The 27,054-nt window shown below is 44.1% G+C and overlaps 1 protein-coding gene across 3 annotated transcripts; it reads right to left on the bottom strand.

Moving 5' to 3' along the window:
• Positions 1-5,061: 5,061 nt before the first annotated feature.
• On the bottom strand, positions 5,062-19,834 carry CD200R1 (CD200 receptor 1). 3 transcript variants are annotated; one of them, XR_010990035.1, is made up of 7 exons: positions 19,476-19,834; positions 15,180-15,488; positions 14,288-14,539; positions 13,444-13,540; positions 11,965-12,016; positions 10,195-10,423; positions 5,062-5,806 (listed from the first exon to the last, which is right to left on the bottom strand). XR_010990035.1 is itself a non-coding variant. In XM_068160619.1 (6 exons), exons 1-6 carry the CDS (start codon positions 19,543-19,545, stop codon positions 10,301-10,303), a joined length of 903 nt encoding a protein of 300 aa, XP_068016720.1. In that variant the 5' UTR covers positions 19,546-19,834; the 3' UTR covers positions 8,546-10,300. The 3 variants fall into 3 exon arrangements, 2 of the variants coding, with proteins under 2 accessions (XP_068016720.1, XP_068016721.1); XM_068160619.1 differs by lacking the exon at positions 5,062-5,806 and having other exon boundaries at positions 8,546-10,423; XM_068160620.1 differs by lacking the exons at positions 5,062-5,806; positions 13,444-13,540 and having other exon boundaries at positions 8,546-10,423.
• Between the last annotated feature and the right edge of the window lie 7,220 nt (positions 19,835-27,054).

Below are 27,054 nucleotides of genomic sequence, written 5' to 3'. Positions count from 1 at the left end.
AAACTCTCAGATCTTTGCTCTAAACCTCAAATTCACACCTTACTGCTATTTGACTGCTGATCATAATGCAGCTCTGAAAGAGTAAATCCTTGGGATTTTGTTGCCTCTCTGTGCTTTCCTTTGCAAGCCACTTTTTAAATTGTCCCTGAAGTGCAGAAGCTGCCTGGCCTAAAGGATGATGGGTTGCTGAAAGCAAAGTATCTAAAAAGAGTATCACAAGATTTTGTATATATTCCTGAACACCAAAAGTTTCAAGACCTCATTTAAATCCCTTGGCAACAATCTAAGGATCTGTCCAATAAAATAATTACATTACTTCCAAATAAGATGAGGCCAGGGCAAGGATACCTTTGTGACTTTGCCAGGCCTGGTTTAACTGTTGCTACTTTAATGATCTGTTTGGACTTCAGATTCAGGCCTAATTCAAACCTCTGAGGGCTGAGCTTTCAAGACATAGTTGTCCAGCTAATTATCCTGGAATGTACTTACACCTGTGGCTGGCACTGCTATTTCTCTGGGGAGCTGGCAAAAAGTGCTTTTTTTTTTAGCAGTTGTTTAGTGGCCCTGGGATTCATCATCTTACTGCAGTGAGTAGGAATGAAACATCCTGCAGTTCTGTCTCTTTAGAGAAGGGGTAAGCTCTAAAGGTGACTACACTACCTATAGTGAATATACTGCCTATGGTTATCTGCTTAACCTATTGCCTCCAGTGTAAGATTAATACACCACATTAGCACTCCAGTTGTTACCAACAGTCATGGTGGCTTGGCAACCCGACCCCATGTCACTGTTATCCAACTTCATGAGTGCCACCATGTTGCCCTCATTAAACTACAGGATGCTCCAGGCGTCCCATTTTTGTGAGTGCAGGTCTATGTTCTGTGACAGTCTCACTTCTCTCCTATGACTGTACACTAATATCTCTCCTTGATTCAGGAAAATCTTCCAGTGAGAGAGTCAGGTTCTTACTGTGTGCACTGGTAACTTGTAGTGCTGCCTTGCTAAAGGGGAGCAAAATACTTTGGATTACATCAGAATTTATTTTCTTCTGCATCTCAATACATCTGGGCTCCAAGTTTAAGGTTGACTTCCTTTGAGCTGATAGAAATATGTTTAAAAGGATTTTATGTCTATTTCTGCTTTGGAAATTGCAAGTAGTAAACTCTGATGGGAGCCTGACAGAGAGCTAAAGACACTGAGCAGTTGCTTCTGAATGAGGCTTATTCAGAGAAGGCCCTGACAGCATCTCCACACTGAGAAGCTGTTGAGGGTCTGCATAGTCTGAGGTCTGCCCAGCCTTCGTTAAAGCTTTACAGTTTGTTTTAATTATGATCTTCCTTGCATGGGTGCAGGGGCCCTGATGCACTAATGCTATTGCAGGCCCCTAATGCAGATGTGTCATGCTGTGCTGACAATGGCTTCATTCTTTAGGCCCTGCCTATTATAACATGGTTTGGGTGTTTTGTTTTGGGTTTTTTTCACTCTTGAGGTATAAAATTCACTGTGTTATCTAATTTGCCAGTTCCTTTTGACATGCATGAAAGGAAGGAGGTAAAAAGGATTGAAAGTGCAATCTGTCATGAGGACTTGAAGTTATTTTCTTCAACACTCTGCCTATTTTAACTGTTCAGATTGTAAACAAGGGAGAGGCTTTTATCCCTAGTTTTCACCATGATCTCTACATTTGCCAGTAATGCAATTAAATAATAGTAATGCTGCATCCATACAGCTGTAAATACCTGCAGTGTAGGTACAGCACAAAGCTCTCTGGTAAATATCAACTTACAATTCTGCTGTTTGGTTTTTGTTTGTTTGTTTGTTTTTAAGGGGTCTTCATCAAGGCAATCCTTTGGTTCAATTTAAAAGCAGATGAAATTTCCAACTTTCAAACAAACCCTACAAATTTCAGACAAAGCCTAGCAGAGCAGGAATAGGGGCAGAAAGGATGCACAAGTCATGAAGTTTGTATGTGGAGTATGGGTCAGATTTCAAAAGCAAAGGGAATAAACTGAAGCAAGCCAGCATGTCTTCCAAATTAGAATCAGCTCTGATATTATGTGAGAGCTGTGTACCTCCTATTGTAAATATTTATACTTTTGAATTCCCTTAGTAAACTGCCAAATATGATTCCCCAAAGGACATTATTTACTTGTTTTAGGTTTTAGCTAATCTGCCTTTCAGTTCTTCTGTGAGCTCACATTCTCACATTGCTGAGCATGTGGTATTTGAACATTGCAGGTCAAGGGAGAACACAATTCACATGTGTTACAGTGCCATCTACTAATGCCTAGCAAACTACAGTAACAAACATTTTACTTCAAAGAATATAAAAACTTTAATAAGATGCCAGGAAAAGTGTCATAAACCTCCCTGGAACTGAAATCCTCTACTTATCTAGGTAACTTCTGCACAGTCTTCCCTAGCCACACCTCAGCACAGCTTCAAAGAAAGAACTTGTCCAGTTCTGGGCCCCTCAGTTTAAGAAGGACATCAAAACACTTGAAGGTGTCCAGAGAAGGGCAACAAGGCTGGGGAGAGGCCTTGAGCACAGCCCTATGAGGAGAGGCTGAGGGAGCTGGGGTTGTTTAGCCTGGAGAAGAGGAGGCTCAGGGGTGACCTCAGTGACCTCTACAACTACCTGAAAGGTGGTTGTAGCCAGGAAGGGGTTGGTCTCCTCTCCCAGGCAACCAGCACCAGAACAAGAGGACACAGTCTCAAGCTGCACCAGGGGAGGTTTAGGCTGGAGGTGAGGAGAAAGTTCTTCACCGAGCGAGTTGTTCATCATTGGGATGTGCTGCCCAGGGAGGTGGTGGAGTCACCATCCCTGGAGGTGTTCAAGAGGGGATTGGACGTGGCACTTGGTGCCATGGTCTAGTCATGGGGTCTGTGGTGACAGGTTGGACTCGATGATCCTCAAGGTCTCTTCCAACCTTAGTTATACTGTGATACTGTGATACTGTGAACTTCATGAGCCCAAGGATTAGGGGGTTGTTAGTGCAGGAATGATTCTACTCAGATTTACATATAAGCTCTTGTTCTGTCTCAGTGTACCTGCAATTCTAAGATTTCTGATAATATGCAGTCTATTGATCAGTGTCGCTCAAGCTGATAACACAAGAATACACAGGAAGTTCCACCTCAGCATGAGGAGAAACATCTTTGCTGTGAGGGTGACAGAGTCCTGGAGCAGGCTGCCCAGAGATATTATGGAGTCTCCTCTGGAGGAAGTCTCCTCTGGAGACTTTCAAAGTCTGCCTAGCCTGTCCTACATGATCCTGCTTTGGCAGGGGGCTTGGACTCAGTGATCTGAACATGAGCCTGCAGTGTCCCCAGGCAGCCAAGAGGGCCAATGGCATCCTGGCCTGCATCAGGAACAGTGTGGCCAGCAGGAGCAGGGAGGTCATTCTGCCCCTGTATACTGCACTGGTTAGGCCACACCCCGAGCACTGTGTCCAGTTCTGGGCCCCTCAGTTTAGGAAGGAGGTTGACTTGCTGGAACGAGTCCAGAGAAGGGCAACAAAGCTGGTGAGGGGTTTGGAACACAAGCCCTATGAGGAGAGGCTGAGGGAGCTGGGGTTGCTTAGCCTGGAGAAGAGGAGACTCAGGGGTGACCTTATTGCTCTCTACAACTACCTGAAGGGAGTTTGTAGACAGGTGGATGATGGTCTCTTCTCCCAGGCAGCCAGCACCAGAACAAGAGGACACAGTCTCAGGCTGTGCCGGGGGAGGTTCAGGTTGGATGTTAGGAAGAAGTTCTATACAGAAAGAGTGATTGCGCTATGGAATGGGCTGCCCGGGGAGGTGGTGGAGTTGCTGTCATTGAAGGTGTTCAGGAGGAGACTTGATGGGGTGCTTGGTGCCATGGGTTAGCTGTTTGGGTGGGTTGGATTGGTTGATGGGTTGGACACAATGATCTTGAAGGTCTCTTCCAACCTGGTTTGGTTTATTCTAAATATTCTAAATATCTCTAGAGGTCCCTTCCAACCCCTAACACTCCATGATGGTACAGACCCTGAATTCTGTCCTACCAATCTAATACTGAATAGGTGTGTATCGGTAGTTAATTCCTGCCCCATCTTTCATGCCTTAAATTCCATCTACTGCCTTCTTTTCCCATTGCACAGTAGGGATGCAATTTGTATACCTTTGAGTTAACTCTAAGAAAAATCTTCCTAGCAGCTTAGATTGTTAAATTTTGCTTTGAGCTTTCAAATAGAAAATGCTGTCTTCAATGGTGTAAGATTTAGCATTTGTTTCTACAGGGTGTTGCAATGGAGATAGAAACTTGCAGTGAAGAGTGTGTCAGCTCTCAGAGTTGGTAACCTAAGGTGAGCTTTTTGAATGCATTCATGTATCTCACACCTTTTTTGAAAGCCTTAACTTTGACCCAGAAAGGTGTAACTGGGCATTAAAGTGCTGAATGTGCTGCCACAATTGCTCATGCTTTCCAGCATCACTGATAACATCCTGCTCCATCGTGTTTAGTGTCTGTTTAAATTGTAAGTTCTGTAAGTCAAGGACTGTTTACAGCTCCCTGTTTGTATAGAATGAATCTTTGTCCACTTCATTAGACCCTAGACAGTACAATAATAAACAAGAGTAACAACAAAGCAGTTAGGAATCTTCAGTCACCTCAGATCTGAGCCAGCAGCTTGAAGGCAAGGCCTCATTATCCCTTGTGCCATTCATTCAGTCTTTTGAGGGCAAGTTCTTGCACAGCACAAGCCATTTCCCCCCTCTGCCCTCCCAGAAATCCCTACTTCCTTTTTCTTTAAGAGGTAAGAGAATGATCTCAAGAGCTCTTGGGAAAAAGTTGTCTTCTGAGTCCCTCCAGGTCCTGACAACAACACAAAGCCAGAATAGTGTGGAGGGGGAAGTTTCTAGCCTGGTAAAACAGTTTTGATCAAAGTATCTGCAATTTGCAAGGATTAGATTTGGTCTACTGTCCTTCAAAGGTAAGAAATAAACAGTGGGTACTTATGCTTTCACAGCCCTCTACGTAGGCTGCCAAAGTCAGCATGTTTTGGATGAAAGAGATCTGGCATCAAAAAAAGTTTTGGTGTCCACCTCCAGCCTTAAAAGTTTTTCTTTTAATCTTTAGCCAGGGCATGGGAAATACAATCCTCCTAACATTACAAGCAATCAAGAGATCATATGTTGGCCTGTATGTGACTTGAGATTTGTCCTCTTTATGGGATGAGTAAGGTTCACGGAATTTGGTTATAGGCTGAAAATTCACTATGGAAAGTTTTACGAGCTTTCTCTCCTCTTTATCACCCCAGACTAACTTGCTTTCTTCTTTTGATGACATGTGAAGAGTGAAGCAGGGAGAGCCTGCATCTAACTGGAATAACATCTGAGAAATCTTCTCAGTTATTCTACTGTGTTTTAGTTGCTTAGAGCCCCCTTGCACTGTTACGTGACCATCTCAGTGTCCTGTTGTATGGTTACAAACACAAATGATGAAAAGGGAAAAAAATGTTTACTTTCAGTTGGTGCAACAGAAATGGTAAATGAAAGCAGAAGATGGACAAGTGAAGTCTCAAAACTATACATTGGTGTTGCAAGGTTTTTCCTGCTTGTTTTTCAAGTCCATGCTCCCACCCCCTCGTACACGTGGCAGTGTTTGTAGATTTTCATCCTTGGGAGTGTTAACAGCTGAGTCTTGTGTAACCTTTCCACTTTAGGGCATTAGCTCATCAGCTTGTGTTGCTAAACCACTGTTAGGCACTGGTCAGTGTGAAGTGAGGAGACCATGAGAAAACAAACAAGCAAACAAAGCCCAGTGTCCCATGGAAAGCATTACCTAAGAAACAGACAAAAGAGAGTGACTTGTTTGCTGCTATGTGACATCTTAAATACCAAATGGCATTAGAAACTCATCATTGTTCTCTGATTTGCACCATGCAATTTGATGTGGTGCAAACCTGAAGGGATGAAGGACAGGTTGCCCATCTACACTCAATTTGGCAGTCTCAGTTTGATGTTACAAATTTCACTTCCTATTCTGCAATCAGGGAGTCACAGGATCACTGTGGTTGGAAAAGACCTTCAAGATCATTAAGTCTAACCATTATCTAACTCTGCTGGGGCCACTACTACTTCCAGTATCTGAAGGGGGCCTACAGGAAGGCTGGGGAAGGACTTCTCAGGATCTCAGGTAGTGATAGGACTAGGGGGAATGCAATGAAGCTGGAGGTGGGGAGATTCAGGCTAGATGTGAGGAGGAGGTTCTTTACCATGAGAGTGGTGAAACCCTGGAATGGGTTGTCCAGGGAGGTGGTTGGGGCGCCGTCCCTGGAGGTGTTTAAGGCCAGGCTGGATGAGGCTCTGGGCAGTCTGATCTAGTGTGGGGTGTCCCTGCCCATGGCAGGGGGGTTGGAACTAGATGATCCTTGTGGTCCCTTCCAACCCTGAATGATACTATGATACTATGATATCCTTGAATACCACATCTAAACAGCTCTTACATACATCCAGGGATGGTGATGCAACCACTTCCCTGGGCAGCCTGCTCCAGTCTTTGATAACACTTTTGGTATGGAAGTTTTTCCTAATGTCTATCCTGAACCTCCCTCCCGTGATGTGACCTGATGCCATTTCCTCTTGTCCTGTCAGTTGTGACTTGTGCAACTCTTAAATTTGAAGTTTTCACAGCTTTCTGTGCTCAGGCTCAGATGTGGCAGCATTTTGATGATAAAATAATGCTTACTTTTTATACAGTATCTATCATAAGCAAAAGACCATACACTTCACAAAGTAGGCCAGCATCTTTACCCTTTGTTACCTAAGGGAAAAATGGTGCTCCTAGAGGTAAAGAAATCTGCCTATGTTTATTAAAGTGTTGCTATGCCCATGAGCAGGCATCTGGTTGTTTTGTGGGGGGATAAAGAGCTTTTCCCATCATGCAGCCTAGTGTGCATGTCTTCAGACCCTTCTTCCCATTTTGCTTCTTACTACCCCACCCACAGAGATCCCACTGGCTTTTCCCCATGCTTTTCTCCACACCCTTAAAATCTACTTCCTGTTGTACATGTGAGTGTTGCACATACCATGGAGATATATCCAGGATTTGTCACTGAGATTCTTGGTGCATAGTATGTTCTTTTTTTGTTGATTTTCTTGAGAACTGCCTTAGTGCTGAATGATGTACTGCATAGGGAAATGCCTGTACTTGTGAGAAGCTGCTGGCACAAATCATAGAATCATAGAATCAATAAGGTTGGAAGAGACCTCAAAGATCATCAAGTCCAACCTGTCACCCAACACCTCATGACTACTAAACCATGGCACCAAGTGCCATGGACAATCCCCTCTTGAACACCTCCAGGGATGGTGACTTCACCACCTCCCTGGGCAGCACATTCCAATGGCCAACAACTCTTTCTGTGAAGAACTTTCTCCTCACCTCAAGCCTAAACTTCCCCTGGCGCAGCTTGAGACTGTGTCCTCTTGTTCTGGTACTGGTTGCCTGGGAGAAGAGACCAATCCTCATCTGTCTACAACCTCCTTTCAGGTAGTTGTAGAGAGCAATAAGGTCTCCCCTGAGCCTCCTCTTCTCCAGGCTAAACAACCCCAGCTCCCTCAGCCTCTCCTCACAGGGCTTGTGCTTAAGGCTGCTCCCCAGCCTTGTTGCCCTTTTCTGGACACATTCAAGAGTCTCAATGTCCTTCACATGCAAGACAATGAATCATTAGAATCCCAAATCTAGTAAGAGAGTATGTGGAGGACTATTGCTTCTCCTGTGGCACTGTTTTTCATAGGGTGAAGTGAAACTGTCATCTAGTGGTCATAGTAGGCGTTCCAGAATTACCATTTTCAATTCAATACAGCTGCAATGTTTCTTATTCCTAGGATGTATCAGCTGAAAATACTAAGCTAGTCTGTATACATATATAAAAATATATCTCTGAGAGGCTTTGAGGTGAATGGGAAAACCCTAGAGGCTTTGATAAAGAGCAAACAAACCTACAACTTTGTGCAGCAGGGGTGTAAACTCCCTTTTTCCTCTCCCTCCCACAATTTGCCACACTATTTCTGCTACACAGAAATGGATTAAAGCTATACCTGCATGCAGAGAGCACCTGGACAAACATGGCTGTTCCATAGCTGCTACAGTGAGCACAACCAACCTGTTGTATCAGTTTACTTGAGTAAAACATTGAGAAACTTAATTTATGAGTCTGTTTTCTAAGCAGTGGGTGGTAGCCCCCAGGAGGCCATCTCAAAAGAAAGCTCTGGTAATGCATGGCAAAGACAGTTCTACAGTCTAAAGGGAAAATCTAGTTCTTCTGATTGTACCATCAGACCAAGTACCATAGTATCATAGTATCAGTCAGGGTTGGAAGGGACCACAAGGATCATCTAGTTCCAACCCCCTTGCCATGGGCAGGGACACCCCACACTAGATCAGGCTGCCCAGAGCCTCATCCAGCCTGGGCTTAAACACCTCCAGGGATGGGGCCTCAACCACCTCCCTGGACAACCCATTCCAAGGTCTCACCACTCTCATGGTGAAGAACCTCCTCCTCACATCCAGCCTGAATCTCCCCACCTTTAACAACGTTAAGTCTTTGAAGATACTGAAATAAGAGATAGTAAACAGAGGTTTACAAATGGATTTCTTTACTCTTACTGTAAAGCCAGTTCATGCTTTAGCTAGTAAGGCATCAGTCCAAAAAGTGTGAGACTTGCTAGTATACAGAGGGCAGTATTTTTGACTTATTCCCAAAGGATACTTTGGGAAGGTGAGAAGCTGTTACCTGAACAGGAGACACATTAAAATATATTAGCTAACTGACAGATAAAATAGTGAACTTGCAAGTGTGTTTTAAAGCATAATAAAATATCTAGACACATGAATGAAAACAAAATGCAGTTGTGGTAGCTAAAATAAATATGACTAGAATCAACAAGCATTTCATCCCTTTTGCACGTTGCACAATTATAGATTTGAACTTCTTTCATTTCGTGAGATGTTTGTTTCTGTTGGAAGTAGCTTGCCAGACTTAAGTAACAGAATCTTTTCACAGTATCTTAATGACAATACTTTTAATGAGAATACCATATCTCTGTGAGTTTTATGGGAAAGTAATCATAACAATACTCTGAAGGACAGAATGAAGACATTCAGTGGAAATTCTGAATATGAATCTAACACATAAATTAATCATTCTAGTGAAGTCTCTTTCTTAGTGGATGCCCTAAATTCATCACTCCTTTCCATTTTCAGTACCAGAGCAATAAAGGTTTTCCCTTCCAGTATCTTCTTCCATCTGAGCTGCTCTGTGATGATCAGTACTCTGGCCATTATGTTAGCAGGTTTTGAATTAGACAAAAGCAGGGAGGTCATTCTGCCCCTGTACACTGCACTGGTTAGGCCACACCTCGAGTACTGTGTCCAGTTCTGGGCCCCTCAGTTTAGGAAGGAGGTTGACTTGCTGGAACGAGTCCAGAGAAGGGCAACAAAGTTGGTGAGGGGTTTGGAACACAGCCCTGTGAGGAGAGGCTGAGGGAGCTAGGGCTGCTTAGCCTGGTGAAGAGGAGGCTCAGGGGTGACCTTATTGCTCTCTACAACTACCTGAAGGGGGGTTGTAGACAGGCAGATGTTGGTCTCTTCTCCCAGGCAGCCGGCACCAGAACAAGAGGACACAGTCTCAGGCTGCACCAGGGGAAGTTCAGGCTGGAGGTCAGGAGGAAGTTTTACACAGAGAGGGTGATTGCCCACTGGAATGGGCTGCCCAGGGAGGTGGTGGAGTCGCCATCACTGGAGATGTTCAGGAGGAGACTTGACAGGGTGCTTGGTGCCATGGGTTAGTTGATTAGGTGGTGTTGGATGATAGGTTGGACACAATGATCTTGAAGGTCTCTTCCAACCTGGTTTATTCTATTCTATTCTATTCTAAAAGTGGCTGCTGATTGAAGAGAGTTTCATTGTAGTTGAGACCTAACATTCCTCTCATCTCCCGTATTTGTGCAACATCGTGTCAAGTGCATCAAAGTAATGCCTAGAAGTGACCGACTAAACTAGGATCCCTGAGGCAAGAACAACACATAGATGACTGATCACAACAGCCTTTCCAGGAAAAATTATGGCACTCTTCCCAAGGAATAACTGAAAATGCATTTCCTTTCCCAAGGAAGAAAGGAAAGAACTGTACAGACTCATTAGCAAGCAGAGGTTTTTGAACAGACCTAGTAAGCTGTGTTGTCCCAGAATCTGAAGAAATCCTCTGAGAAGTCTCTATAATCAGTATTGTATAAAAAGTGTCTCTCTCCCTTTCCAGTGTTGTTGAACCATTCACCTTGCTGGTGACAGTCCATGTGGAATATTCTGCCCCAATGTCAGGTCAGACACTGAGCAGTAAACTGTGTTTTCCTTCTGCACATAAGTAGTATAAGGTTCCACTTCTGTTGTGTCATCCTAGGGAAACAAAACCAAAAACTGTAAATACAAAGAGCAGTTTGGTTTGGCTAGACTATGCAAGCCTTTCATGTGGACAGAAGAATACAACTGTGAGATAGTGCTCCCATAATTCTTCCTCTTGGACTCAAGAACAAAGGCCCTATTGCTTTTTCTACCAAACTGTCAAAGACCTGGACGGTGAGGCTGAGGTCTTGGCTCACCTGCCTCCTTTTCATCCCCTTCTACCCAACTTATTTTGCCTTCCCCCCCCCAATGGTATTAGGATCTAATTCTCTAGAAAGAGCAAATAACATGCTAGAATCTTGACCATGATTGGTTGTGTTGCAGACACAACAATGAAAGTTGTGTGATGTGACAGCAAGAACACGGACACGTAACCCCTTATTTTACATGAATGCACCTGCATCTGTCAGCAGCAGCTAGGAGGCAGGGCAACAGAAGGGGAAGTATAACCAGAATTAAGTAAGAAGTCTTTCCAGAAATTGAAAGTGAAGCACCTTTTAAAATTAAAGACAGAATTTGGAGCTAGTGCCTGCTGTAGGTGCACAGACAGTCACGCTACAGAAGCAGCATGTCTTGCCTGCATAGAAATGCTGTTATTTGTAGTTGATACAGAGGCACAGAACTGATGAGCAAATTGCTCAACTACAGAGGAAGCATGTGACAGCATAGGGAATTCAACACCACTTCCCAGCTTGCAGCTTAGCATCCCTTTCATTGTTGTACAAAATGTTTTGTCTTGAATATGGCTGGGTTTTGATTGTGGATTGACCACACAATATAAAGACAAGCCTTCTGGATGTGCATGTTGTCATGCTAGACATCAGGAGAGACATTATTTTTCTCTCTGTGTCTGTTAATTTTGTTGTTTAATTCCCTTGTTTGCTAAGCTGCCTTAATACTCCCCAAACCATGATATTGCCTCCCTTCCTGAACACTGTTTGTATGGCAGTTGTGGTCAGTATTTCTGACACAACCAGGGAGACATGGTGGGACTTGCTCCTTGCTAAGAAAAACGAGGACAGTTGCTGAGCCTTGCTGTTGAAACATGCCTCTAATGTTTGCTCCAAGTCAAAATTATGGTGATGATAGGCTTTGCTTTGTCCTGAAGCACAGCACAGAACAGAACCCACCAGGTTGGAAGAGACCTCCAAGATCATCAAGTCCAACCTATCACCCAACCCCATCTAATCAACTAAACCATGGCACCAGGTGCTTCATCCAGGCTCTTCTTAAACACCTCCAGTGATGGTGACCCCACCCCCTCCCTGGGGAGCACATTCCAATGGCCAATCTCTCTTTCTGGGAAGAACTACTTTCTAAGATCAAGCCTAAACTTCCCCCTGCAAAGCTTGAAACTGTGTCCTCTTGCTCTGGTGCTGGTTACATCCCCACTGCTGGGCTCAGCCCCATTCCTCAGTGATTAAAACCAGCAGACACATAAGATGCCATAGCACCTGCTGAAAGCAGAGAGTAAAAGACTCTGTTTTCAGGGCTACTGATTTGGTGGTGGCCTAATCTGTGTTAATTCTCCTTACCTCTGGGAAATGCACAGGGTCTGTTTCAGGAGGTTTGGTTTTGTGGCACAGTCTGTGAAAAAGAAAATAAGAATTAAAGCAAATTACTTCCTCAGTCCTAGAATCACATCCTGATTTTCTTTGCTCAGAAGCTTATGAAACTCAGGAGTAAAGCCAAAAAAATACAGTCTTCTCATGTGTTTCTTTCCTTGACTTTTGATCTTGAAATTATGGAACTGAATTTCTTCAGCCTTTCTCTGTATAAGTTATTTCCTCTTTTTTTTTTTTTTCCCTTGGAACTGCCTTTTTCTACACAGCTAATTCTAAAGCAGGCAGAGTCCAGCTTCACCCAGGGAGCTTTTGCATAAACACAGGTGCAATCTGTTGTCCCTTCTATTGATATGGCAGGATAGCACTACTAGTTCTCTGGCACTTAATATAAACAATTTATAAGGCAGCAGAACCAACCTCCTGATCTAAACAAGACAGACACTCAGAGACCATTCTAAATTCTGAAAAACAGCTTTATTCTCCCAGTTTCCTACTTGAATGAAGAGCTCACCTTTAGCAGAACTCTGGAATAGGCTGCCCAGGGAAGCTGTGGAATGTCCTTCTCTAGAGATTGTCAAGACCCATCTGGAAGTGTTCCTGTGTGGCCTGCCCTAGGTGATCCTGCTTTGGTAAGGGAGTCGGACTCAATGATCTCCAGAGGTCCCTTCCAACCCCTACCATTCTATGATTATGCAGTGCAATGCACAGTGTGTACAGCACAGGAATAGAATAGAATAGAATAGAATAGAATAGAATAGAATAGAATAGAATAGAATAGAATAGAATAGAATAGAATAGAATAGAATAGAATAGAATAGAATAGAATAGAATAGAACCAGACCAGGTTGGAAGAGACCTTCAAGATCATCGTGTCCAACCTATCATCCAACACCACCCAATCAACTAACCCATGGCACCAAGCACCCTGTCAAGACTCTTCCTGAACACCTCCAGTGATGGCGATTCCACCACCTCCCCGGGCAGCCCATTCCAGTGGGCAATCACTCTCTCTGTGTAAAACTTCCTCCTGACCTCCAGCCTGAACCTCCCCTGGTGCAGCCTGAGACTGTGTCCTCTTGTTCTGGTGCTGGCTGCCTGGGAGAAGAGACCATCATCCGCCTGTCTACAACCCCCCTCCAGGTAGTTGTAGAGAGCAATAAGGTAACCCCTGAGTCTCCTCTTCTCCAGGCTAAGCAGCCCTAGCTCCCTCAGCCTCTCCTCATAGGGCTTATGTTCCAAGCCCCTCACCAACTTTGTTGCCCTTCTCTGGACTTGTTCCAGCAAGTCAACCTCCTTCCTAAACTGAGGGGCCCAGAACTGGACACAAATATTTGATGTAGTTAATTTAGTTTTTCATACCAGCACAGACTGACAGAATCATATGATTTCAAGGCACAAACAGTACTTAAAGTACTAGACAATCCTTCTTTAGCACCCTACCATACATACCTATCACTGTAGAGCTTAAAAGAGTAAATGACAGCCAGGAGGGCGATAATGCTCAGGAAACAGAGAGGGATGTAGATGTGCAGGTTATTGCTGTTGTCTAAACACAAAGAGTTAGTCTTAGTTACACCTTCTTAATGATCAGTCTCTTTATTATTTCAGTGTAAGATTAAAGCTGCTCTAGCATCCTGCACACATTTTTGATGTGCTCATCAAATAAGTACAACCCCCTTCAGCAGAGAGAAAAGTCAGCAATGAAACTTGTCTGAGAAACACAGAGTCTGTGTCACAGACAAAAGCAGATCCCACAAATCCCACAGTGGACACTCGTGTTTTTTTCACTGAGCCATATCTGAAATCCTCTCAAGGACTTGACATATCTCAGTACCTCAACCAAAAGCAACAGAAAAAGCAAAATCCAGAAACCAAATGTCATACAGCCTCAGACATGCCCAACTTGTAATGACTTGATTTGTCTCTGATGGCAGATTCTCCTTCTCTCTCTTACCATGATCTGAGCAAGACACTTTTTATTTGCATTTAAAACTTTTTCTTGTGTTCTGATTCCAAATGATTATTTTAACACTAAGATCATGACTGCTTTGTCCCTGTTTCCAACATTTTCACTACCACAGTTATGTATATTCATCTTAGGGAGAAAATAATTGGAAAATCATGTCCAGAACACAAGCTGTTGACGTTTCTGGGCAAAGGTAATTGGGGATGGTACTGTTGTCTCTGTAAGAGTTTCTGTAGCATTTATAGATCTTCCTTCCTCACTGGAACAAGAGTGTGCTCAGGAGGCTAACCAGGATTTCGAATACCAAACACACAAAGGGAAGCTTACCTGAGGGATGACAGGTTATGGACTTGCTCTGGTTCCCAGCTAGGTGGGACACAATGCAGGTTGTAGTAGTCAAGTTGGTGCTCTCTGCTGTGAACCTGCTGAGAACAGTCACTGTCTCATTGTCATGGCTTTTATTCTCGGGGCTGGAGTTGCTCTCTGGGACCCAGGAGATCTGAGCAGCTGGCTTGCCTGCCGCTGCCTCACACACAGGGTTCCCTTCAACATCACAGGACAGGGTCAGCCTCGGGGGGACTGCAAAGCATCAGGAAGGGGAGAAGCGTGGAGTTAGTTTGATAGTTGGGATAGGATGGTTTTGTTCCCTGCTCAAAATGAACACAGTGGGAAAAGGATAATAAAGGTGGAGGTGCCATCCCATTACAGTGATGGGGACCAGAGTCAGAAGAGACAAACTCATGACCCTTTGCTTTCTTCAGGTGAGTGACCACAGACAAAGTCATGACCCTTTGCTTCCTTCAGGTGAGTGACCACAGACACGTACCAGTAGAGGAGGTGTCCCTGGACACTGTGGTAGGGAATTATTCCAAATACAGGGTTGAATTAGATTTTTTTTCCTAGGCAGCCACTGTACATGTGGTTCAAAACATATTTGAATACCAGCCTAAGGGGAAAAGGTTCCTTTCTTTCTGTATGGATAAGAACATCCCATGTTTGATAAAATTTCTCAGTACTTGGAACTGCTACTTTCACATGCTTTAGTTCCTTAAATTAGTGTATTAATGATGGGTTCTACAGGATAACTGGAAGTGCATACAGAACCCTCTGTTAGTATATTGGATAAATATAGCCCCAATGCATGGGGTGAGGAGCTTTGTACATCCAGGCCCAGATACAGCCCTTTGGAAAGCTGTAGAAGAAGGAAGGAGTCTCTTACCCAGCACGATCAGGTGGTACTTCTTGTCAAAATTCCCATCTGTTGTTACAACTTCACAGATGTATTTTCCCTCATGAGTTATTCCCACTTGCTGTATCTCAAGGGCAGGATTGCAATCTGGTGTGAATTTCCAGTCCATGCTGCCACTGCAGTTTGTTCTGTCTGTCTTGTTCTGATCAGCCCTGTATCCCAAGGCACAGGCGCCTCCGACCTTGGGCATTATCTTCCACGTTACCATAGTTACATTTGAATTAGGAGGACAGGTGAGCACAGAGTTGTTACCTACTGTCACTGACACTGTTTTGATCCCTGGAGGAAACAAAGGAGAAGGATGTGGGAAAAGGTGCCCAGGGAAGTCACCCAAAGCCTTGGAATTCTGTTCTGTGCTTCACAGGGAAATTTCTGCACTGTTACGCAGTAGAGTGAGGACCTGTCTGTGCTCATCTGCAGATTGTCTGTCAGTCTGTATTACAGCTGTGGATTATGGAGCCAGTGGCCTATTTGAGCTCTTCACACATTTCCCACTGGGACTCATTTCAGTGGGTAAGACAGATGTTAGGGGAAGACCCTACTCCTGCCCATTGTCTTAAGCAGCAAAGCATCAGAATGTTTTGCTTCTAGTGGCAGATCTTCCAGTGGGCTGCTCACAGGGCTGTTTCCACTTACAGGCTGAAATGAGAGAAATCTGATTGTTGGCTCTGGACACATGATGTCTTTTCTCTGGAATTGTTGCTACCAATGAGTAAACAACTTTTACATCTTCATTCATAAAAAAATCCAGCACTGTGGACAAAGGTCTTGTCTACACTTCTCAGATGTGAGGTTCCCAAAACTGAACACAGTACTCAAGGTGTGGCCTCACCAGAGCTGAGTACAAGGGGACAATCACCTCCCTGCTCCTGCTGGACACTGCATTTGCAATACAAGCCAGGATGCCATTGGCTTTCTTGGCCACCTGGGCACACTGCTTGCTGATATTCGGCTGCTTGTCAATTAGAACCCCCAGGTCCCTTTCTGTTAGACAGCTTTCCAGGCACACTTCCCCAAGCCTGTAGTGTTGGTTGGGGTTGTTATGACCCAAGTGCAGGCCCCTGTGGTACTTGGCCCTGTGGAAGCTCATAATTTCAGCACATAGCCCCAATGGTTCAGAAAGACATAATGAAGTGGAGTCAAATTAAGTTTACCAGAATAGGTGGGTTTTTTTTTGGTTGGTTGGAGGGGTTTTTTGCTATGATCTATGTATCTGGAGCAAGATTCCATGATAAACTAGAATAGGAGGCAGCAGAGACAGAAGCACCAAAACACACTAGGGCAGAGAAAGTAAGAAGGTAATAAACCACTAGTGAATTTACAAAGGAAAGAAAGCAAGTGAAAGCAGTAGCATTCAATACAGTTATGTATGCACTCTACTGAACTCTGGCCAGCTTGAGCTGTAAATCTGCTTCACTGTTATTCACCTCATACACTAATTCCAGCACTGATGCAATGCCACTGACTTCAGCTACCTATTATTGACAAAACTGAGCAATCAGAGAGACTCACAGCTCTTTACTGACAACGGATTTCTTGGTGATATGTGTGGTCACGGGGTGCGACTGCAGGTGTAGGACGTACACAGTCCAAAACTGCAAATCTTAATCCAATAAAAAAAGATTTGATGGATAAACTTCTCATGGGAGATCTTGGCCTCCTTTCTCCTCTTTCCTTGTGAGGATTAGAGTATGTACACCACTACCTGAGGTGTACTCTCTGCTTAGTTAAATTAGGAAATATCTTAATTTTGAGTTTTTTCCACTGCTTCTACTGCGAGAGATGTCGTAAAAGGATCGTTACTGCAGATCATGCACCAGCAGCTGCAGTAGCATACTATCCAACACTTCCTGGGGGGCAGATCTAGATATGACAATCATGAAGTGACCTCAGCCTTGCTTCTGAGCTGCCCCTTCTGCAAACTGTAAAAACAAAGCAAACCACACAAACCAGCATGCTAAGGAAATGTCAAGGAAAATGCTAATGCAGATAAAGCCTGGCTACCCATGACAGTTGTTGCATGACCTTATTTCATTCAGAGTAGCTCACTCTAGTCTTCAGAAAAGGGGACACAGCTCCTTCTGAGCTTCATACAACAGTAAAATCCTCTGGATAGCTTGACACACTTAGCCTGTAATCTCTGAAGAAAAATACCTTGTCACTACACATTGCTCAGAACCACCACCCTAATATTAAAGGGAAGAAAAGCAGTGTTAGGTATAAAAACTTCTCACCAAATGATGGGGGCTACTTCTTATTTGAGGTGGAGCAAGAGAGGGTTCAAGCATGAATTAGATTTTAACTTGAGGTGGAGCAAGAGAGGGTTCAAGCATGAATTAGATTTTAACTTGAGGTGGAGCCAGAGAGGGTTCAAGCATGAATTAGATTTTAACTGAGCCTTCCTTTTTTTTGTGTGTGTGCTCTTTGAAGGGGAATATTACTGATTCAGAATTCACTAAGAAGTTAAAATCTCGTTACCTTTTGGGCAACAAAATAACTTTCTGGCATTAGATTGGTATTTTAGTATCTCCAGCAGTCAGTTTTAAAAGGACTTTTTGCCAACAGCACCCCTCTTTGTGTCTCCCATTTTCTTCAGTGCTTTCTGATGTGTGTCTATATTCATTTACTTTTTGAGTAGCTGTATTCAAAACTGTAGATGGCCCTGATGCTATCATAATGTCTGTATGACCCTGAGCAGGTCCCTCAGTATTCTTCTGAGATAGTTCTTCACATGTTTTTTTATATCCAGTGTGCCTGTTGTGAGGTTACCAATGCAAAGTTTTATACTCTTTGGGAAGTATTTGCTTTTTTCCCCACTGAGGTATCCATTTTGGATCCCTCTCTGCATCAGCCAAAGACAATATAGATGGCTGGTCCCTGACTGCATCCATTTTGCTTTAAAATATCACCAAGGAGGAATCTGGACAAGTGGAATGGAGTAACTCATCACTGTGCTGTTGAGTTCTAGCTGTCCATATTAGGAATGGACAAATGCACATGACATACCATTCAGAGATGTCCCTAGCTTGGGTCTCTCAGACCTGTATGCTTTTTCCCTCTGTACACAGGCAGTTTAGTTTTCTGGAACTGCTGCTCAAATCCTAGTTTCATTACCAGGTCCCTGGAGTGCTGCATGATGTCTGGCAGAGCACAAGCTCTAGGAATGCAAAGGAACAGTATGTGGGAGACATTAACTGCTGTAGCTAAGTATATTAAAAATGAAGTCAACCACTAAAACACAGAGTGAGGCAAGCTTAGGAGTGCCTCTAGTTTTGGCACACAAGGCTTTCCCACTCTTGTGACTGACCATCCCCATTCTCTCAGAAAGAAATTCCAGAAACTGCTCCCTCCTGTCAGCACATCAGTGGTTTTCCACCATTCCTTAGAAAGGCACAAGAGGTTGCAGAAACCTCTTATGCCTTTCAGAAAATCTGCAGCCTCTCCTCAGTAGAAACTACGTGGTCAAAGGCTTCAGGTTCACAAACACTTTCCTTTTAATGTGTCAAATGGAATGCTTTCTCAGATGAGATGGATATAGAGGTCTGAGTAAAAAGGTTATCTGTGACAAATGATACATTCCCAGCTAAGGCTCACCAAATAATTTTGTGTGTGTGTGTAAGCCACAGGGATAATGCATGGCAGCCTTGTGACCACTAAGAAAAGAGCAGGAGTGGATATTGGGGAAGCATTGTTTTAATTGTGCTCCGTGATTTTTAGCAATTAAAGAATGTCACAGCATGATGGATGGGTTTTATGGAAAGAAAATATCTGTGCATATTTCACATTCTTCCATCCCAAACCCTGACTGGTCCCATAGAATCATAGCATTGTTTTGGTTGGAAAAGACCCCTGAAATCATCGAGTCCACCACATCACCATGGCCATTAAGCCATGTCCCAGAGTGCCATGCCCACACATTTCTAGCACATCTCCAGGGAAACCATCTTCCTGAGCAGCCTGTTCCAATGCCTGCCCACTCTGTCAGTAAAGAACATTTCCACATTATCCAATATCAACCTCCGCTGGCACAGTTTCAGGCCATTTCCTCTCATTGAATCACCTGATACTAGGGAGAAGAGACCAACACTCCGCTCATTCCAGCCTCCTTTCCAGTAGCTGTAGAGAGCAACGATGTCTCCCCTCAGCTTCTTCTTTTCCCAACTAAACAACCCCAGTTCCCTCAGCAGCTCCTCACAAGATTTGTTCTCTAGACTCTTTACCAGCCTCGTTGCCCCAAGTTCGACTTTGCTGCCCTGTTAGACTCACCTGCTGTTCTTGCAGCCTTGGTGATGGTGAGCAGCACAAAAACACACAGAGTCTTCCCAGCAATCTTCATGTTGGCTCCTGCTCTCGTGGCTCCGGCAGCTCTGTCACTCCATTCATCCCACTGCTAACCTTAGCTGTGGTCATGGGGGGTATTTCTTGCCTGCCAGTGCATCCTCAAGCAGTCCCAGTGTTTTCTCCCCTCCTTTCCCACTCCTCTCCTTTAGCGGTGCATGCTCTTGACTGACTGGCTCCTCAAAGCTGGAGGAGTTCCTCCTTCTGACTTTTCAGAGCAGTAGGCTTCCTGTGCTGAGAGCCTAGGCGAACGCTAAGGAAACAGGCTGAACAGCCCTGCCTTCTGTTCATTGGCTCCTCTCTGCAGCCTGATGAATGAAGATAAACCCTGCAGCAGAGCTCAGAGAGGGTAAAAAGTAGAGGAGATTATGCAAGGTTGAGTTTAATAGCAAAAAGAAACTCTTAGCCTTGGGAAACTAGAAAGAAACTTACTCTTCGTCATATATTCACCACTACTGCTGTAACTAGTGGTGACGATGATGATACTTCTTTGTCACTTGTCACTGCCTCCAAGAAATTTCCTCCTCGTGTCTCCCTCAGAAAAGTCTTCTCTGTAAGTGACATTTTTAATTATTTCTCCCTTCAGTACCTCCTGAGCTACTGGAGCACAGTTCTCATTTCGAACACCAAGGCTTTCTAGACCCTAGCAGAGAAACGGAGTTTCAAGGGCCAAGAAAATTCTGGTTTACATACTTTTCAATAGAAATAATTCAAACATTGAAGCTGGCCCACATCTTTCACTGAGGACCTCAGGGGGTTTTCAGGATATTGTTCTGTGGATTTAAACCAAAACAAAACAACAAAACCAACAAAAACAAAACCACCACTGTACCTGTTTCCCCACTTCCTCACTGTTCCAGTAATTTCAGATTCAGAGTTTCCTTTCCTTTCTTAAGCCACAGGACTTTTCTGTGGGCCAGCAGTAGAGAAATGGCTTCAGCTGTCGGAAGCTACCATTCAGAGCAATCACCACTGAGGACAGAGACATTAGATGTAAAGACAGAAAACAGATCAAGGTTAGCAGGAAATTGAACTGCTCAGCAGATGGGACTGCACACCATGTCTGAACAGCAGCAACGTGCTGATGACTGTAGTCTGATGTTCTGGTAGTTTTGTTTGAGCAGACAAAAGCCATTCCAAAAGGTGTTTAAAAATGGTCTTCATTGATGGGCACTGGAAGAGACGAGTGTGAATTGAGGGCCTATGTAAACAAGTGAAAAAAAGAATGATAGTGACCTTATAAAGAAAATCAGGTAACACAGACATTCCACTTGGTCCTTTTATTCCCAGGATCATCCTAATAACTACAGAAAACTTAGTATCATAGTATCAGTCAGGGTTGGAAAGGACCACAAGGATCATCTAGTTCCAACCCCCCTGCCATGGGCAGGGATACCCCACACTAGATCAGCCTGGCCAGAGCCTCATCCAGCCTGCTCTTAAATACCTCCAGGGACGGGGCCTCAACCACCTCCCTGGACAACCCATTCCAGGGCTTCACCACCCTCATGGGGAAGAACTTCCTCCTCACCTCCAGCCTGAATCTCCCCACCTCCACCTTCATTCCATTCCCCCTAGTCCTATCACTGCCTGAGATCCTGAGCAGTCCCTCCCCAGCCTTCTTGGAGCCCCCTTCAGATACTGGAAGGCCACAATTAGGTCACCTCGGAGCCTTCTCTTCTCCAGACTGAACAGCCCCAACTCCCTCAGTCTGTCCTCACAGCAGAGCAGCTCCAACCCTCTGCTCATCCTCCTGGCCCTTCTCTGGACACCTTCCAGCACCTCCAGATCCCTCTTGCAATAGGGGCTCCAGAACTGGAGGCAGTACTCCAGGTGGGGTCTCCCCAGAGCTTATTTTTCCCCACTTGATATTTTTAATGCAGTTTAAGATTCGGACACTCCTTTGCACTGTTGGCAGCGAGCAAATCTTCCACATAACAAAAGGCCAACTTCAAGTTGTCATAATGAAAGGTCTCATTCATTTGTAAACAGCTGGATTCTTTGGGTAGGCAAATAGATGAGAAGTCTGTGGAAAGACATGACTGAAACCATGAATTTACCACAAGAAGTGAGGAGTACTTCTTATTCACTGGAGCCTGTCCTCACAGTTACACACTGAGAGCCAGGACTCCATGACAGAGGAAGTAACAACAAGAAAGGACAGAGCGGAACAGGATGACCTAAATGTTTGCACAGGAGGGAAAGATGTCTGGCTTTGCTGGCTGCATCAGTCAGAAATGGAAAGGAGGAGAAGGAGTGAGGCAAACTGTGAGAGCTAAAGCCTGAGAGGTAGTTGAGAATGAAAAATCTGCCAACCAGGTGGAAGAAGAGAAAACTCAAACAATATTTGTTTAAGCTGTTTCATAAAGACATCACAGCCTTCCTGGAGACTGAACTTTCCCTGTCTTTTGTGTTCTGAGAGCACAGATCTGGGCTCTGCCTGTGGTTTTCAGTGTGGGTTACTGCAGACCCATTTTATGTTAATTATCATAATGCCATCAGATTTTTATTCGACAAAGGCAGAGTCTGTGATCTGCTCTGTTTGAAGTGGCTTTACTCATCCTTAAAGGCCTTGCTGACAGCAGATTCCATGCTAATAACTCAAGAAGTGCAGAAGCTGTAAAGCTGGATTTGAATCATCAAGGTGCAGACAGAAATTAAATTATTTCCAAGAAATTCATTTCCAAATAGGACATGAATATCAGAGTGCTGGAAGGTCAGCACTTTGAAGACAGCTCAGTTCTGTTGACTACTCATGCAGCTACCATAATGTTCTCCAAGTGAGAATTCTCCCCAGCCCCTTCTTTCTGTGTCACCTGAGGATCCTAAATCTTAGGACCATACAGAGAGCTCAATATGCTGTATAGAAATGTGTGAACCCAGTTACTTCTGCAGCTGGAAATGGTTCTGGAAAAGCATCAGGATTCTCTGTGTACTGACAGATTGTTAACCCTCTGAGTAAGTGCCCATCCCAGCAGTGAAGTGCAATGGTTTTGTCTGGTGGTTTGGCAAGTAAGTGAAATTAAGGCTGAATTAGGTTATGCAGTGGCCTTATCCGATGTATAGGCCATTAAAACCTCTTGAATTCTTTCAGAGGGAGCAGTGTGAGTCCCACTTATCATCCAATTCCCTGCCTTTTGGTGACCTGTCACACAAGCCTACAGCTTGTTACACTCATAATGAAGAAAAAGTAATTTCCTAAGGTTTATTTGCATACTCTGTAACAAAATACCTGAATTTTGCATACGGAGGTATGTGAAAGAGAAATCAAAAGTACTGAATAGCATCACCTCTTGCATGGGCGGATACAAAACCTTTCCTCTGTCAACCTTACTAACACACTGCTCTGACTGGCTGTTCCTCCAGCTATTCCAGTTCTTAACTCTAACAGAGTTCATCCAGTCTGCCTGAAGTATGAGGAACAGGTCTGCCCAAAATGTGACTGAACGGTTGCAATTGCAGACACTGGAATCCCAGCTCTTGCTTTCAGCACACCATGAAAGCCAGCATCCATTGGTCATCTCCTAGCCCGCTGGTCCGACCACATGCCTAGTAGAATGGCATAACGAGGTGGACTGGCTATGGAAATTAGATTTGTGACCTCTGTGGTAGTGAAGTGACATAGTATGCTCATAAAGCTGCTTCCTGATTGTTCTGTGGTTGGCTTCTTCTTATTCCTGGAAACACCCACACACCCCAAAGTCCTGATGAAAAAAATGGTTTCTTTTACCAAACTCTTACTGGGAGGACAGGTAAGACTGAGGTGAAACCCACACTCCCAGATTCCCTCTCCCTTCAGGGAAGCTTGCATCTAAAGGAAAGACTGAAAGTGGAGGACCTAACTTCGAATTCAGATCTACTGGGGACCTTTCATACACACATGTAGGTAAATAAAATATTATTCATGTTTCAAAGTACTTCTGGGTGTGCTGAACGTAGGGGCTAAACATACTAAACACTTCCCTGCAGCCTACTCTGAAATTCTGCTTCCCATGACTCAATTCCTGTCTCAATAGCTTCTGCAAGCCATGTCCATCCTGAGCAGTTGCTGATGGTGCAGAGCTTTCTGAGTTGGCTTTGAGCTATCTTTAGAAATAACAAGTGGTACTTTTGAGTCAGGACAGCACTGCGCCCAGACAGAGCACAGCAACATCTTCATGCAACTAACTGCTGCCTGATGGGGATGAATGATTTCACCTAGTGCAACACAATGTCCTATCAGCTTGCTTCAAGCTAGCCCAGGGGTCACTGACATGCACAGAAGGTGCATAGTTTGTGCTGGTAGAAAATGTTGTGGCTCTCTTGAAACCAGCATTAAGATCACTAAAAAGCATGATGTACACCTGACCAAAACTCCTGCACAGGCCACAGTGCCTAGGGTCTTCACCTTGTGATTATGTTGTCATTTTGTTCTAGCCTGCCTACCAGAGAGGCTTCCCTTGAACCCTGTTCCAAATTGGGCAGAGAAGACTGGGTTTACTTGGAGAAGTGCAGATTACTGTACAGATTGAGAGCAGATAACTGAAAAGTGGGAAGGAAGTGACTCAGAGGACTGGATGAACAGAGACAGATGTTTGAGGAGAAGAAAGGAGCAGAAGCCTCCTGATGAATCCTAGCCTCCCTCCATGCTGGAGGTGCAAAGCATTGGAGTCAAATCTCCTTTTCTTTGGTCAAAATGTTGCACAGAAACAAGTAATTGTTGAGGCTCTGCTTGAGCAACAGGAGGATGTTTCACTTCTCTGATTCCTTAAAATGATGAAATCCTTGGCTTGAGAAATGAACAGGATATCTTCACTTGACAGCAAGGCCTGAGGCTACTTTTATTCCCAAGGGAGACACTTCTAGCAATCTCCCAGTCAAGTAGGCAAACTAAGGGTATGAAGGAGGAAGTTCTGCATTTAAACCCCACACCTCTGCACTACCAATCTACTAATGAGAATTAGCACAACCTCAAGTGGGCCACTTAAAATTATTACTTTCAGCACCATACTTTTGAACACTAGAAACCTCTCTCCATTCCTCTGGTTTGGTTTGGTTTTACTTCTTAGACTAAGTATGTAAATGTCATCCTGAATGATGCTGGCAAGAAATAACTGCACATATTCCTGTAGTGGGAATTCTGCCCTTTTACTTGTGTTGTAAGTAGGAACTAACTGACTCTAGTACTAGTGCTGTTAGGTTTGCAGTCTCATCACTGATAGAAATCTGGATGAAGGTACATCTGTAAATCCTGATAGGTATCTCATACATATCTCCTATCTTGTTAGGTCTATCCTGCAAAGCTGGGGAACTATACAAATCATTTTTTTAATGGTGCTAAAGTCTTCACTGACAATGGGCTAAGAGTTAGTGATTTCAACTCCAATATATCATGACTCCTTTAGCATATCCTTTTAATTCTAAAGGAAGACAGTCTCTTAAGTCACTGAATACAGGAGGAAAGTTTCAGCTCTGAAATGCATGCCTGAGGGAGATGTTAAAGCTCCTATACAGTGCTGTGAGCACAAATCATCAATAAGAGGTGACACATTTGCCTTTAAGTATCATGTTTAGAAAACCTTGTGATTTTTAGTGCTGAGTGGAAAAGTCATTACCAAGAGATGCAGTCCCTAGACCTGCTTTTTACACACTTACAGAAAAACTGTCTTTATGCTCTGGGTCCTCAATTATATTTATTTGGTATTTGGTTTTCATAAGGTTTGGTTCCTAAGATAGGTTGTACATTTGGTAAGTTTGATACTTAGTTTTCCTCCCTAAAGTCTGTACAGCACAATGGTTAAGTTTCAGAGGACCTGGGTCTCTGCTCAGCACTATTGCATCATCCAGTTACCCTGGGGTGTGTTTCTTTGACAGAGTGGTTCTGCATTTTGACTGCTACTGATACATTGGGTTAGTGCAGCACTTCTCCCCTCGTCACTTGGGACAGACATTTGGCCTATATGCCATTGCAGGAAGCAATGTGACCCTTCTTCATATGGCGTGCACAACTTCTGTTTCCCATACCACCAGGGCTTCTGGCCTCATCTCTGATGTGATCTCAGTGTCTGGCTAAGATAATGACAAAGTTAGAAAGAAACAGACTGGCCAAAGAGCCCTGAAGCTGGTGTATAACAGTGTCATGTGCCAAAGAACAACCTGACCCATCTGTTGTACTTGCAGCCTCCTCACACAAGGCACAAGCAGGTTTTGCACTCAATATTCAAGCCTCCTTTTTTGTATCTGTCTCAGACGGGTCTTCCATGAAGTCTGGCTTGTACCTCAGATTCCTGTTGTGCTAACACATCTTCACCAACCTGATGAAGACATACCTCTTGCATTCTTGTCACTGCTCTGCTGTGACTCCACATTATTCTGGCTGACTGGGTCCTTGAAGCTTCCACCCCCCTACCTTTTTGCAGAATTGAGCTTCCTGTGCCTTCTTTGCTTTGCTTCTAGTCACGGGGCTGATTTGTGGCTGATAAAGCCCACGGCGGAGCTCAATAGGGGTAGGAGTCTCTTGTCTCTGTTTCATATCAGAGAGGATTTTCTTATTCTGAGCTAGTGGAAGAAACACTTTTTCCCTTTGCACTGAAAGTGCTAAAATTGTACAGTCACTCCCCAACCCCTCCACAAAATGAAAACAATATATGTCCTTTTACAGTCTTAGTTTGATGCCTTTTCCAGTGAAGAGCTGCTCAGACATTGGCAGGAGTGAAGTTCTAAGGCTGCGTCTGAAGAGGCTTCATAGGTACTTGAAGAGAACATGAAGAAAGGGGCAGAGATGATGAACACCTGGCACATTCTCCTCAGGCTTGGGAACTGGTACCAACCCTGTCTCATACACCTGTTCTAGTGCATGCTGTCTATCTCTGGAAAACATAGCATGATCAAAACCAAAACCACATAGCCTGGGGGAATTTTGAGCACGTAGCTGGCTTAGTTGTCCATTGGATCCTAGCCTAAAGTGAGACATCATGCTGGAAAGAATCCTGGATTTTTTAAGTTGATGCTGCCACTTCTGTGACCTAGTAATTATTTCCAGGCCTCATAGGTTATCTTGTACTTCTGACCTTTGTCTCCACCTCAAAATATGAGTGAAATCCCCTGCTTACCTCAGTGGCAGAGGGTGACTTGCTTAGATACCAGATTAAATAACTTCTTGCTGATAAAGGCCTTGATCAATTGCAAGCTTGACTCTGAGAGTGAACACTCTGCACCTTAAGATCATGTGGGTGGGCATCTTTGTAAGCCTCTGGGACAAACTGGCAAGCAATAATGAATTTGAGTAGTAATGAGGCACTGGAGTTTGTAGTGAAATCTGTGCTGTTTCCTAGTAAATCTCTTTGTTTTCACTTCAGTCTTGAAGCCTGTTGACTGGAGATTTTTGGTAGGGGAAAATTGAAGGCAATTTTTTGAACCTCTGAGGAAAAGCCTGGTATTAATTTCCTTCAGTTTCTCTAGACAGCATCTAACCAGTTGGAGAAAACTAAATAGTGAACTGTGGTGGTCTGGCCCTGGCCTAGAGACC

This window comes from Melanerpes formicivorus, unplaced genomic scaffold (genome assembly GCF_026170545.1).
Source record: "Melanerpes formicivorus ecotype bairdi unplaced genomic scaffold, bMelFor1.0.p_v2 SCAF_51, whole genome shotgun sequence".
NCBI classification, from domain to species: Eukaryota; Metazoa; Chordata; class Aves; order Piciformes; family Picidae; genus Melanerpes; species Melanerpes formicivorus.
This window is presented reverse-complemented; position numbering and strand designations above follow the sequence as displayed.

Bases quoted from the DNA above. Each gene is read 5' to 3' on its own strand.
- CD200R1 (XM_068160619.1), bottom strand. From the start codon at position 19,545: ATGAAGATTGCTGGGAAGACTCTGTGTGTTTTTGTGCTGCTCACCATC. The intron at 14,540-15,179 runs GTAAGAGACTCC...GATGCTTTGCAG, and splicing joins GTACCACCTGATCGTGCTGG to TCCCCCCGAGGCTGACCCTG. The intron at 13,541-14,287 runs GTAAGCTTCCCT...CTTTGTGTTTAG, and splicing joins CATAACCTGTCATCCCTCAG to ACAACAGCAATAACCTGCAC.